Genomic DNA, 14303 nt, shown 5'->3' with positions numbered 1-14303 from the left:
CAGTGTGGGACTGTACCACAAGATGGCAATTAGTTCATACACTGAATGCCTAGTAGAACTTGCCAAACATCAATAAACACTTCTAGTGAGCTCCTTTAAAATCGTTAGCCTTTGTACCTAATATAAACCTAATTTACCTGCAAGCAGTAATGGCCAATTTCTCCTTAAAAATGCAAATTATTGTAAAATTGACATATTAGAGGGTTAAACATAACTGCAGACAAAGTAACCATAAAAGCAATAAAACCTATCTGAATTCTAAATCTCTGCATGCATCCGGATTTCCATCCACTATCCTTTAGATTCCATATGCTCTATAGCAAACTGAGCCACAGGCACATTTTTGGAAAGTTTGTTTGCTTGAGTGCACTCAGTGACTAACGTGAATCGGAATACTCTACCAATGCAGCCTCATAATATCGATCAAAATACAACTTTTACACACATAATGCAAGAAATTCAATATGCTGGCTGGATGTAGCATGACCAGCCTGGTGGGGCTGGTGGGCAGATGGACAACACTGTTAGTGCTTCAGTGATGCAGTAAAAGGTTTCATTAGCATATCAATGGCTTTCCAATCAAACTGAGATGGTGAAACAAAGGCAATAAACAGCACACACACATAGGCCTACAAGCATACACATGCAGGTACAACTATGACAGAGATTGGACTGTTCCTCTCCTCCATGTTGTCTGTAATAGAAGGCTAGATCTTGATGTGTCAGTGCTTTTTCCCTTCACACCAGATGACATAAGAGACTCAATAGGAAGATCTTCTCTTCTGAATGCTGTCTGAATTCAATTTCATAATCCTTTTTTTTCTTTTGAACAACCATTTTCAGATCCGATCAGGTTACTTCGGAACAACTGGGCCTGGCTGATTACTTTTCCAACTACAACTTCAACAGGGTATCTCGTTTCTGTCTCTCCAAACTTGATGGAGGGTTTTCTTTCCGCATCAAGACATTAGGGCATGTTGCTTTTGTGAGCAGCTGTGCTTAATGAAATGTATCCTTGTTCCAAACATGTGTCTCTGTTCTTCGCAAGTGATTCAAACAGGCTGAGCCGCATTCAGGCAGGCCAGCATAATGGTCCTTTATTTGTGGTCCATTCAGCCCTTCATCAACTAGTCCGGAATAGACAGTCAAAGCACAGCATAATGAAGGGGAGAGAAACTCTCAACAGAGCGCTTGCATTAGTAACGTCAACAGAAAAGTTCCATATAATAGTGTCTGAAAAGATATTTGACTCAGGCTCATTGTAGCTTTGGGCTCACCTCATTAAAAGTGTTTTTGGGAGCCAGTGTGTATCCTTAGAGTGGGAGCTTCAACAGATCCCCTCTTTCGAAAAGCACTTGTCAGTCCATTACATTAGTGGCACTCTGTGCATGAGTACAGTGCAACCTTGTCATGACGTCCTCGCACATTCTGAGAAAGGTTCTTCCTGTCACTATCACCATCGTTATCCATTTCTCTCTCTCTTTCTTTTTCTCCCCTACTCTACTCCACTGTTTGTCACATTCTGGTAACATCAGCTTGTTATTGCAATATATGTCTTTGTAGATGAACCCCTTGTCTCCTGTCCCCTGTCCCACACTCACTGCACAGGGATTATGAATGTGTGTTATTTTCCCACAAAGACACATTTCCAACGAGGTTGGACTGAGATATGGTCCTTCCATCATGCGTCAGGGGAACATAGGATGGTGTCAGAGGAAGTGATGGAGTGTGAAGGAGACTTGAAGGACTGACTGGAGCCGTGATAATTGGTCCATGGCTTCTGAGTCTCTGCACCAGACCTGTCTCTCTCAGCGGACCCAAGGTGTTGATGAGAGTCCACTGTAGCAAGAGTCTATGAATTAGTCTATCACCTCACACGTCAATGACCTGTATTCGGTTTGCTCTCTCCCCCTCTCTCTCTCTCTCTCTCTCTCTCTCTCTCTCTCTCTCTCTCTCTCTCTCTGTTTCTTTCTTTCTTTAGGTAAATCCTCCTCATTAATTGTTACACCTTAGTGGTTTGGTGGCTGGATGAGGCAAAGAGGAAGAGATTAGTGATGTAGATTATGAAACGGTTGGGATTACCAGATCATTATTGTTTATCCTCTCATTGGATTATACCCAGTTTCCAAGCAGCCAGTGACTTCACAGTACCTTATCTGAATGTACACAAGGCATGTAACGGTATATACAATTTCTACATGACTGGAAAATGCTATGTCCTTACGTTATTCAGTGCAATATGACACCATGCATACCTCCAGTACTCAGCCAACCAGGATCCCCATCTCCATCATTCCATTCCTGCTGTGTCTGTTCCAACTGCAGGTAGATATAATTTATTCTCATCTGAGGCACACTACCAGTGTGTCACAGAGCACTAATTAGTTTCCCACATACTGGCAGGCTGGTAAGCCATCGTCAAAGTCACCCTACTGCAGTACAGTTTCCTGTCCAAACCCCTGCTGGGTAGAACCCAATTGGCCTTTCACAGCATGACCAAGCAGGCAGTTGTTGCTGCTAATTGTTTACCTTCACATCCGTTGCTGCTGTGACCATGTACCTCATAGATCACATCTGGTTTATTTCCAGGTGACGAAGATTATCCAGGGAGATGTAATAAAAGTGCAGACAGTTTATACTCTATATTGCCAAAAGTATTCATTCAGCTATCCAAATCATTGAATTCAGGTGCACAAAGCAAGGGCCATAAAGACATGGATGAGTGAGTTTGGTGGGGAAGAACTTGACTGGCCTGCACAGAGTCCTGACCTCAACCCGATAGAACACCTTTGGGATGAATTAGAGCGGAGACTGCCAGCCAGGCCCTCTCATCCAACATCTGTCTGACCTCACAAATGCACTTCTGGAAGAATGGTCAAACATTCCCATAAACACACCCCTAACCCTTGTGGAAATCCTTCCTAGAAGAGTTGACGTTGTTATAGCTGCAAAGGGTGGGCGGACATCATATTAAATCCTACGGTTTAAGAATGGGATGTCACTCACGTTCATATGCGTGTGAAGGCAGACGAGCAAACACTTTTGGCAATATAGTGTATTTATCTAAATGTATCCTGATTTATTTATGCTGTGGTTAAACCATAATGGGACAGTTTTTCATTGTTCGGTACAGGATAAACTCCAGGTTAATCCCATGTCAAAAGTAAATAAAAAAAAACGTAAGACATAAATGATCCTCTGAACCCAATCAATCCCATTCTGTGAGACACATTTTTTGTATTTTTGTTCTCTAGTGGCATTTTTTTTACCATGAAAACATGTATTGTCTATGAATCTGATTACTTTAATCACACCTTTCTAGACTCCAGATGTCGGTCCAGGAAAGCTAGAACCATCCCACTGAGTCTGTCATGGTAACAGAGCACCAATCTATTGACCTGTAACCCTCACACAGCGTGCTCATAAGAAGCACAAGGATCACACCTGAGGCTCACTTCATAGATAGATACCCAATGTTTAGTGTTGTTACCAATTGAACTTGTATGACTTCAAATGTAATATCTTCCCCGTCTGATGAGACGTGAACATTTTAGACATGATGTCTGGTTCAATTTTAAACATGTTATAAATGATTATGTCAAAACAAAATGCAATCCAGTCCTTTCTGACCTACGAGTTAGTGACGTCAACATACTATAGCCAACCAAGAAAGCCTCCCTGGGTAACACCTAATGCTTGGCAGTTGGCAGTAGTCTAATCGTATTAACCAACAGTCGCTCTCCTATCAGCAACACACCGCGCGTAACGTTTGACACCGCTAGGAATAGACCTGTTAGTCTCGCCACATTACGTGGATTTACCGGAGGGTTGTAGCCTTGACACTGGTTAAATGCTACAGAAGTAATAAACTAATGAAACGTCCACGTTTAAATTTACAATCACAATGGGATTCCGTGTAGTCCATTGTTTTCTTTGTAAACCTTACCCAACTTATTTGAAAGTCGTTTTCGTAAGGTAGGAAACATTTGATTTCACTTTATCTTCCGATCATAATTTGTACCGGTATGTTTTCCCTTGCGTGTAGTTTTTTGTGCTTTTACGCACTAAACTGTGCGCATTTTGCGCTCGGCCAAGAGGACACTGGAACCCGGTACCTGTGCCGAGCTATACCCATCAACACCGACACCAGTTGCCCAGTGACTATTTTGCCCGAAGTGAGTACAGCAGGCCAGGAAGAGGAGCTAAGGAACACTGTCATGCAGCTTCGGGAGACAATTCTACAACAGAAAGAGACGATAGTCAACCAGCTCGGCACCATCAATGAGTTGACCACCAAGCTCTCTCTTTGTGAGTCATCGGCTTCGGCAGGAGGCAAGTTCAACACGGGGTCCTGGAGTAAGGACAACCAGAATACGATGGGTGACGTCCCAAGAGACCCCAACGACTCAATCGACGCCTTGGGGAAGACCATGCAGAGTTTAAAGGATAGGCTGGAGAATCTGGAGGTATGTTGTTCGCATAGACATAAGGTGCACCGGAACGCGTAAAAATGGAATGCGTTGACCATAGAAATACAGTGTAGTGCAGCCTAAGTTTTAAAATGTTTTTCAAATAAATCAAAATGTATTGTACATATGGTCCCCAAACTGTTTATAACGCCTAAACATGTCTAAAGCAGTGAACAAGCTGAGATTCAATACACCATTTGGAGCAGTGCTTATCTATTTCTAGAAGCATGCGGAGGCGTCTGTGTTCTAAACCGATTACCATTAAAACTCCCGTTACGCATAGGTAATCAAATTCACCCCAATTTTCCCCAATCCCCAATGTCCTGGTAGATGTTCAAGGTAATTTCCTTGTATTTATGTACAATATCTTACCACTCATGAAAGGTACATGATTGGTAACCTTTAGCTCTGCTCCATGGTGACACATGATGAGAAACCAACATGTCTTGTCCTAGCCAGCTTGGTTAAATCTACCAAGAGCCAATTTCAATTTAAACTCAACTGATAAAATTCCTGCTAAGGAATGGTGCTTCTAATCTCCTATTCTCTGATATTAACAACAACAGTTACTGATAAGATTGTAATAGATTAACAGGCTTTGGAAATGAATGAATGTGTGGAGTAGTTAAACAACTGAGTGGATTTTCAAAGTGTACGACCTTCCTTGTGCTAGAGGATTTTCAAGAACATCACATAGCATATGATCAATTAATATATCTTATTGTAACGACTGTGGCCATGGGAACAGCACGTCAGGGATCAATAACAACAGTAATGCATTTGATTGGACATAGCATCACTGGGGACACTGGTGAGATCTACCACAACCTTCTACCTGTTGAGTCAACCAAATTAATCACTTTCTCTGGTCAACATCCGCAACTTCACTCTGACTGGAGACATCAACCTTCCTCAGGGGAAGTCGCAGATGCTTCCTGTTTTATTAAACGCTCCCTGTAATTGTCTGTGTCTCCCCCAGCAACAGCAGATGAGAGCCAACTCCTCCGGGGCGACGTTCCCCAGCGAGCTACGGGACCTGCTGCAGCGTCGCCTGGGCGACCTGGAGAAGCAGCTGCTCCAGAAGGTGAGCAGTCTGGAGGAGGAGAAGTACCTGCTCTACAACGAGACCACAGCCCACCGCCAGAGGACAGAGAGCACTCTGAACTCTCTCCTGGAGAGGATCAATGAGCTGGAGAAAGGTACACACACACACACACACACACGATACTCTACACATCAAATGGATGTTGTCCACATTCACGCGCTTTACACATGATGCTTCAAATCCAGACACGTAACCACACATGATGGTAGTGTCCACACGCGCACACACATACATACACAGGAAGGATGACCTATTCAGTAATTAGCCTGTTACATGCTCACCCCCCTCCTCTCAGGCCCACTGACTCACAGCTATTCATTCACTCAGAATGTCGGTCTTCACCATTACAGAACATCTATCGCAAACCCTGACAAACACCAGACCCTACTTATCACTCTTGGTCGAAATAATTCCTCCCATCTCCGAGGGTTCGACAGTTGTACATTCTGAGGGACTATTTCCTGTCCCTGAAGGTATAAAAGAACACAAAGGGTTTTATTTACAGCCAGTCCACCCATATGGTTCTATAAAATACAGAAATACAGTTTCTCCAAGGAGTTTACAGAGAAGGTTATCCCACAACCTTATGTAATACAGCTTACAAGGGAGTACACAAACCCACTGATATTCTCTCTTGTTTCTTTGAAGGACCTGGGGATTTCAAGTCCCCTGAGCAGTTCAAGCTGTCCCTGCCTCTGCGTACCAACTACCTGTACGGACGCATCACCAAGAGCATGCCTGAGATGTATGCCTTCACGCTCTGCATGTGGCTCAAGTCCAGCGCCAGCCCTGGCATTGGAACGCCCTTCTCCTATGGGGTACCAGGACAGGCGAATGAGATTGTGCTCATTGAGTGGGGCAACAACCCTATTGAGCTGCTCATCAATGACAAGGTGAGGGCTTGAGGGGTCCTGGGTTTATCCTTATGCGCAGTGTGAAGGTTCCAAACACACGGGTCACATAAGCACTCTAAAACAGTTGTGTTATCAACACCCGTGGGATAGCCTCACTAGAAGTCAAACCAGTTCAAACTCTATGCAATTTATATGGTGATGGGTTTTTGGACCATTTCTGGAGGATGTTTCTAGAGGTTTTTTGTATCATTTTTAACTGATAATTCCTTTGAAGTCAGACTGCCAAAGCAGCTCCAGTTATTCAAGGGCTCTTTATACTGCTTTCTAATTTGAGGGACAGCTGAAGACCCTGACCTATAACAGTCTGTTCACTTTCTGCCTGTCTCTCTTTGTGTGGCAGTAGATGTGCTACACTTACAATCCTACATCCATTAAAATCCTAAGAAACCTGAGCATTATTGATTGCAGCCACAGATAAATCATACCTGGGGTGTTCAAACATGTATTGCATTGCAACCATGTCTCAGAAAACATTCATTGTATTTATTCAGTCATTGTAACTATGTTGAAATGATGGCGTTGCCTTCCTATATATTATAGTGTCACAATAACCATTATGGTAATAGTGTTGTTAGAAAACATTCTCTTATGTTACATTTACACTTAGTCATTTAGCAGACGCTCTTATCCAGAGCGACTTACAGTAAGTACAGCATTCCCCCGAAGCAAATAGGGTGAAGTGCCTTGCCCAAGGACACAACGTCATTTGGCACGGCCGGGAATCAAACTTGCAATCTTCAGATTACTAGCCCGATTCCCTAACCGCTCAGCCACCTGACACCCTATGTTCTGACCTGTCCAGGTGGCCCAGCTGCCCCTGTCTGTGCGTGACGGGAGGTGGCACCACATCTGCATCACCTGGACCACTAGGGACGGTCTGTGGGAGGCCTATCAGGATGGGCAGAAGCTGGGTGCTGGAGACAACCTGGCCCCCTGGCACCCCATCAAGCCTGGGGGGGCCATCATCCTGGGCCAGGAACAGGTGAGGTCACTGGCTCATGGCTTACAGTTTCTGTTGCTATAATACAGTATGTGAGGAAAACTATACAGTAACAATGGATGTTTACACTGTGAGTGCTAAGAAGTCTGAAATCTTGAAGCAATTTATAGATGATTAGGGAAGTTGTCATGGATATCCATTTCTCATCTATTTCTCAGCTCTGTATTTGACATAGAGGTATTGCAATGTAACTGGCCGACAGCTTGGCTAGTAGCTTGCCAGCCCTCTAGCACCTGTAACTTGTGTCGATCGCTATAGTCTAGTCTGATAAAGAGCTAGTATGTTACTAGCATGAAGAATATCTAGCTAATACATAGCTTCCTCTGTAGCTAGTCAGTCTTTAGTTGCCTGTTGCTAAACTGGCCGGTAACTAGCACGTAGCCGGGCAATGTTCTGGCCTGTAGCAGGCAGCTTCCAGGCGGACCGAGAATGAGGGGATGATGATTGTTATTGTTGTTTTAACGAGGCCTGTCGTTTATGGCCTCAACAGGATGTAGTAGGTGGACGCTTCGACGCCACGCAGGCCTTTGTGGGGGAGCTGAGCCAGGTCAACATCTGGGACCGTGTCCTGAAGTCTGTGGACATCCAGAACATGGCCAACTGCTCCTCCTACACTCCTGGGAACGTGGTGTCCTGGCTGGACTCCAATGTGGAGGTGTTTGGGCGTGGAGCCTCCAAGATCCCCCTGGAGCTGTGTCAGGACCGGCTGCCTGAGTCCTAGGGGGGATAGCTCAACGGGGCTCTGACTGTTACAGACCTGGATCAAATTGTACTTACAAATACTGTAGGACACACAATATAGCTCACCACACCTGACAATAATATCAAAGGAGAAGTCATAAAGTTGCAAACCCAGAGGTGAATCAACGTTTTCAATTACCTTTTCAAGTGTTATTTCAGTGTAGTGATGTGTCTGCACTATTTTTAGACCTAACGGTGGAAGACCTGACAATGGTAGATTTCACATCAACCTTTTCACTCAAAATAATGGCTTTTATTTCAATAGCTTTTATGTAGGCCTATGTCAGAAAAACAAAGACTTTGATGTTGCCTAATGTGATGTGTTTGGATAGCTGTGACACCTCGTTGTATCAGCCAGATGAAGACTTTGGCTCCGAAATTTGCATTCTCTAATATTTGCGTTTCAATTGTGGTTGGACAGTAACCATTGTGAGTAAAACATTTGATGTCGATAAGGAGAAGGAAGAGAGACAGAGTATGGTTGAACTACACTGCATTGAGATAATCACACATCGCACACACACCCACACCCACACACACACACACACACACACACAAACACACACAAACACACCCACACACACACACACACATCAGTTTCCATCCAGACTAGACAGACAGCATTGGCTTTGCCATGTGACCTGTGTTTGCGTGTTGTGTAGGTGTGAGCTGGAGGCAGATTAAGAGTCTGTCTGAGGTGAGAGGACAGGAACCAGTGCTAAGAAGAACTAGAGTAATACTCAATTAATCCCTCTATCCAGATACCCATTGATGCAGTTCATATGCAATCATTACGTTTACAACCTATTTACAACAGTAATGAGTTAAGACAGCTCTGGTTATTATTAGGCTTTGTCATAGATATGTGTTTTTACCCATACTGTTTTCAATACCCAACATCCACCACAATGCCTGTCTGTTCTAGTCGGAAGTGAATAGTACCCTTGTGTTTTGGAACTGTAATTTTCCTTTATCAATATGTAATTGGTTTTATGTCAATATTGAATGTGTACTGTGTACTTTGCTTTGTACAGTCAATACTGTTATGTTGCCGTTTCTGGTTATTGTTTAGAAGTATTTAACTGTAAGTATTTAACTACGTTTTTTTTTTCATCCATGTTCTGTATTTTGTCCAGTTGTAAAGTTGTGCTCAGGATACTGTGCTAACTTCTTATGTGGCCTTCTGAAGACAAGGTACCAGATGTGCTTTGCAGGATTTGATGCTTTGTGAATCGGTCCTTAATGATCTGCCAATGATGTATCACATTAAAGAAATTAAAACCAAACTACCAAAAATGCTGTTTATTGATGCAACGGCATTTTATGTGTGTAGGATCCCTTAATTTCTTATGATATCTTTGAAGTCAATTGTCTTCAGACAATGTAAAAGAGATGAGCTGGGTGTCAAAAGTGAATGTGAGTGTGTGTGGAGAGGTGTTTATGACAGCAGGATGAAGGCTATAGCTTAGGCAGGAAGAGGTGAACTCCTGCAGGTGTCCTCTGTCATGTGCATTAGCCACACTAATGAGATGAGCAGCTCAGGGCTCAAGCCAGTCGCTCCTACACACCACTATACAAACACCCCCTTAACAAATATCTCTGGACAGCAGACCGGTCTGCACGCCAGCGAACGGTCTGCTGTCCAGAGACCTGCCTGTACTCCAGACACCTGTCTGCAGTTCAGCCTCCTGAACAGCAAAGCTTGATGCCCAGTCCTTTCTGATCCAGAAGAGCATTGTGTGGTGCCCAATCCCTTCCAGAAGGTTATTGTGTGGGATCTGAACAGAACCATCATTTCAGAAGCCTGAGACAAGGCTACAGATAATATGATTCAAAGTCCTGTCTGCTTTGTCCTGTGCTAAAACTGTGCTTAACATACTTGATGCAGAAATGACCTAATCAATAATTAAGTGGCAAAGCGTTCAAGATAAATATACATTCATGAGCAACATACTCTCGCTTTCCTGTATACAGGTAAACGGACAGAGCAGTTGCTTGACCATGTGGCTGTTGAACAGAAGAGTCTTTTGTGATTCAGTATGTGGGTAATGGTCAGCATCGTTTTGGTACTTATTTGACCTTGTAAACACTGTGCTGCTCATAGTTTCACATATATCTCCTCAACAACACTGTGGAGTGGAATGTCAAACCCTACAGACTGGAACTGTAGGTACTGTACATTCTCACATAGGTAGCTGTGCTGTGCACAACCAATAAACCATGATTAAGACACAGAAACATCCAGAAACAAATCGACAGGGATGTTGAACACAGTTTGGGAGTAATAAGCTCTCCTATAGAACTATTCCTTTATTTTCCATCCAAGTCCACTCAATTGTACATGTACAAATGACAAAATGTTGAGCGAGTTCAGTTTGTGCTGATGCAAAGCCGCTGCAGGCTCCAGGCAACTCATGCCTGTGGGCCTCAAGGTCGTTCTCATTAATCACATGACAGTGCCCACACATCAGTGTTCTTCTCTCACCAAGGTCTGTGATTGGTTTATGCTGCAGCCCCCAGGTGTCCACCATTAAGATCCCTCCCCACCAAGCGACTGACAGTCATCATTCATCACCGTAGAGACCCAATACACTACATTACCCTTGGACTTTTGATGTTCCCACTTCCTAAAGTTCACAGCGGAAAAACTTGTTACATTGAATAGTAAAAAAAAAAAAAAACTTTAAGGTTTTAAGAAAACAAGTTTTATATACATTTCAGTCTATCTATCATTAATAGTTCTAATGGGAGCTAAGTGTGATAAGTGTGAGGTTTTGTGACTTTTCTAACACTCATTTGGACAGAGCAGAGGGAGAGAGGGGTGAAGTCCGGTAGAGGGTGGGCCGTGTCCCGTGCTGCATGATGAGAGGCTGCCTCTCTGCTCTCCCTGCAGATGAGGGCTGGATGGAGGAGTAGACGGAGGAGGGCCCAGGGGCTTCCTGCTGGGACCGCAGCTCCATCTTAGTGAAAGTGTACCTTCTGGAGAACGCAGCCATCTGTAGAAACACACACACGCAGATGCTCGATAGCATTGGTTTTGGTGTTTCTCGTTCCAGTGTTTGTGTTGTTCGCCCCCTTGTGGTCATGTTGCGAAACATCTTCCCAAACTTGACAACTAGTACAATACACTGAAATCTTCCTAATTTTCTCACTGAAAAAGCCGTGGACAGGTGACAGCAACACCATATTATAAACAGTACTAAGCACGTCAGCTTAGGGATCACAAGTGAATGCAGCAAGTAAGTCCTGGTGTCTGTCCTCCCTACCTTCGGCTTCATCTTGTTTCCACGCCAAGGGCGACAGGCAACCACTGCAATGAAGCAGAATGTTGCCACGAGGATGGCTGCGCAGGGCAGGATGAAGAACAGGTTACTGAAGGCTGTAAGGAAACACAGAGAGAATATGCTGCTAGTAAGCAGTTGCTTCCCTGAAGCTGAGGATGAAATGGAGGTCTTGATGGCGTTCACAGTTTTTAAATCGAGAGTGTATGTCACGCTAGTTCCATTTAGGAGGTAGCTCTTAACTGCTGACCTAACTCCCCTCCCCAGGCACCCCCACCCAAACAGTACCTCGGGTACCTCTTTGAAAAATTTCACTGATACTATTGGTGTTAAAGACCCTATTGTTCTTGATTACAACCTGGTCACAAGACTTCAGACTCCCCAATGAATTCCCAGCAGCAGTTATAGGGTGACCAATGCATCTGCCATAGAGGACATGTGCTGCCCTGGCTGGCCTGAACCAGTCTGGTCCAGCTGGGGTTGAACTGATTCCTCAGTATGATTCTGAAGGCATTCTGACGTAGTAAAGTACTGTTGTAACACTTAAATCTCAGTGTAAAGGACCATTGAGACCTTGAAAGAAGAAAAGAAGGGAAGGCAGCAGGTGGGCGAGGATGGCAAGGGGGGAATCATTTCTTCAGATCTCATCAGCAGGACCTGTTAAGTCCTGTTTCTAGGCTGTCCTTAAATGGTCATATTTCCAGACCTACTTTCTTATCAAATCCTATCATAGACTGTAACTATGGCAATGACTTCGTTGGCACCCCAGGGGTCGTCTGTGACATATTGTGGCAAAGGTACATTATTTCTTCCTAACGATGCAGAGACAGAAGCAGCTTACGGGCCCTCCTGACGAAGAAGCTGTAGGAGGTCTGCAGCGTGCTGACTTCGTTGCGTGCGCTGATGTCCAGGCAGTGGACGCCGGTGGAGGTGAAGGTGTGGTTCAGCTTCAGTGTGTTCTCATACAGCATGGTCAGCTGACACCCCACTGCCGTGTCTGTCACACAGTTGGGCAAGATCCGCCAGCACACCCACATAGGGGGACTGGGGAGTCCACACACACACACACACACACACACGAAGAAAGGACACACCCACACACACGCACACAAATAAAGGAGAGAGGTTTAGAACACAAATAATACTCCGTTTGCAGTGGTCCACAAGGAGTAAACATGCACTGGTTACATACCATGAATTGGAAACTGTGACACACACACTAACCTTCCATCCACATGAACAGCCAGACTGGTATTTTGAGAGACCTGGTAGGTAGTAGGCCCTGTCAGTTCAATGTTTTTGATGGCATCTAAAGAAAAAATGTAATGTTTTTTCACCTTTCACATGGATACACAGTCAGAATGTTAAGGTGCCACTTAATCAGGTACCCTCAACATACAAAATGTTATCTGTTTTTGACAGATTTAAGACTATTTCAAATCATAATATCCCCATGAATCATTCTGGACATAAATAATAATTGTTTATTTCGAATATTTGAATAGGTCCACATACCCAGCACCGTGACATCCATACTATAAACCCCGGTCAGTATGGTGGCGGGTTTGGTGACGTTGGCCCCCACTCTGAGCCGCAGGGTGTAGTTACCTGATGCCATATAGTTGTATTTCACATACGGTTTGAAGCCCTTTATCACCTCTCTTCCCAAAACAAAGAAAAAAAAAGACGGTTTCAGTTATGAAACGTAAATCGGAATTCACGGCTTGATAAGCAGAGTCCACAAACCCGTTTCCGAAGTCCCAAGTGTAACTGAAGTGCGCTGTCCGTAAAGTATTCTTGGGATCGAACAGTTCGAACATGGCCTCCGTGGTTATCTCGGAGGCCAGCTCTCCACTGTCCCGCAGGTACGTGGCATTGCCTTCCTTCTGATAAAATAGGAGCTTCCCCGCAACATTTTCTGAAAAAAAAGACAATTTAATTTGATTAGATTACATACGATTAGTATTGTGTACATTTCCCAAAAATATTGCCTCAATTCAATCTTAAAATGACCTACCCAAGCTGATCAATTCATCTGTGGCCCCAGAAACTGTAAGGCTCAGGATCAGGGGCAAAGACAGGCATACCCACGCAAGTTTATTTCTGGAAAACAGACCATAAGCAGAAATATTTGGAAAAACAAACAGTATAAACACCACACAGTAACATATGTGTACAAATGCTATTAAAGGGTACAATATTTACCGATACATATGCAGTTTTCAACGCACAGGAGTTACAAATTGAGAGGCTACCGCAATACTGAGGAAATTCGTCTGTAAACGTTACTGTCATGGAGCTTGGTCAGGAGTTATGTTGAAAGTGGTGCAATCAAGTTTGGCCATGGCTTTATGTCGTGTTGATGATCCTTGGAAATCAGCGCCATGCGTTACATAAGGGTCTAGTGACACAAAGCCCCGTTGTGTTCTCAAGCATAGATAACTCTAAAGAGGAGTGTGTGTGGGGGGGTCATTCAATGGATTCCCCACGGTTACGCTCAGGCCAGTCTGCTGAGCAGTGAGCATGAGAATGACGGATATAGGCCTACTTTTTTTGTTCAACTTTTTCTTAAGGTCTCCTTTAGCCTTGTTCAAAACGTGCAGTTGGGTTTTGCTGTAGGATCTAGGATGAGATGACACACACAACTGTGCTTCTGTCCCTCCCTCTTTCAGTAAGCCTGTCTGTCCCTCACCCGTTGGTCTCTCTTTCGTTCCTTCTCTCTCTTGAAATAGGTGGGTGCCTCCCCCTCTCACCTGTTGATGGGATCTTCCTTCTTTTCTCTTCTTTTCTCGA

The 14303-nt window shown here is 44.1% G+C and overlaps 2 protein-coding genes across 3 annotated transcripts; one reads left to right on the top strand and one right to left on the bottom strand.

Moving 5' to 3' along the window:
- Positions 1–4016: 4016 nt before the first annotated feature.
- On the top strand, positions 4017–8209 carry nptx2b (neuronal pentraxin IIb). 2 transcript variants are annotated; one of them, XM_084669765.1, is made up of 5 exons: positions 4017–4466; positions 5449–5668; positions 6223–6467; positions 7291–7470; positions 7955–8209. In XM_084669765.1, exons 1-5 carry the CDS (start codon positions 4026–4028, stop codon positions 8207–8209), a joined length of 1341 nt encoding a protein of 446 aa, XP_084525891.1. In that variant the 5' UTR covers positions 4017–4025. The 2 variants fall into 2 exon arrangements, with proteins under 2 accessions (XP_084525891.1, XP_084525890.1); XM_084669764.1 differs by having other exon boundaries at positions 4026–4466; positions 7979–8209.
- Positions 8210–10523: 2314 nt separating this feature from the next.
- tmem130 (transmembrane protein 130) lies at positions 10524–13825 on the bottom strand. Its single transcript, XM_084670633.1, has 8 exons — positions 13716–13825; positions 13528–13613; positions 13257–13428; positions 13026–13171; positions 12735–12819; positions 12352–12554; positions 11496–11608; positions 10524–11225 (listed from the first exon to the last, which is right to left on the bottom strand). The coding sequence occupies exons 1-8, from the start codon at positions 13721–13723 to the stop codon at positions 11022–11024; spliced, it is 1017 nt and encodes a 338-aa protein (XP_084526759.1). The 5' UTR covers positions 13724–13825; the 3' UTR covers positions 10524–11021.
- Positions 13826–14303: the final 478 nt, after the last annotated feature.

This window comes from Hypomesus nipponensis, chromosome 13, assembly GCF_054491055.1.
Source record: "Hypomesus nipponensis isolate SF chromosome 13, ASM5449105v1, whole genome shotgun sequence".
In the NCBI taxonomy this organism is placed as follows: Eukaryota; Metazoa; Chordata; class Actinopteri; order Osmeriformes; family Osmeridae; genus Hypomesus; species Hypomesus nipponensis.
This window is presented reverse-complemented; position numbering and strand designations above follow the sequence as displayed.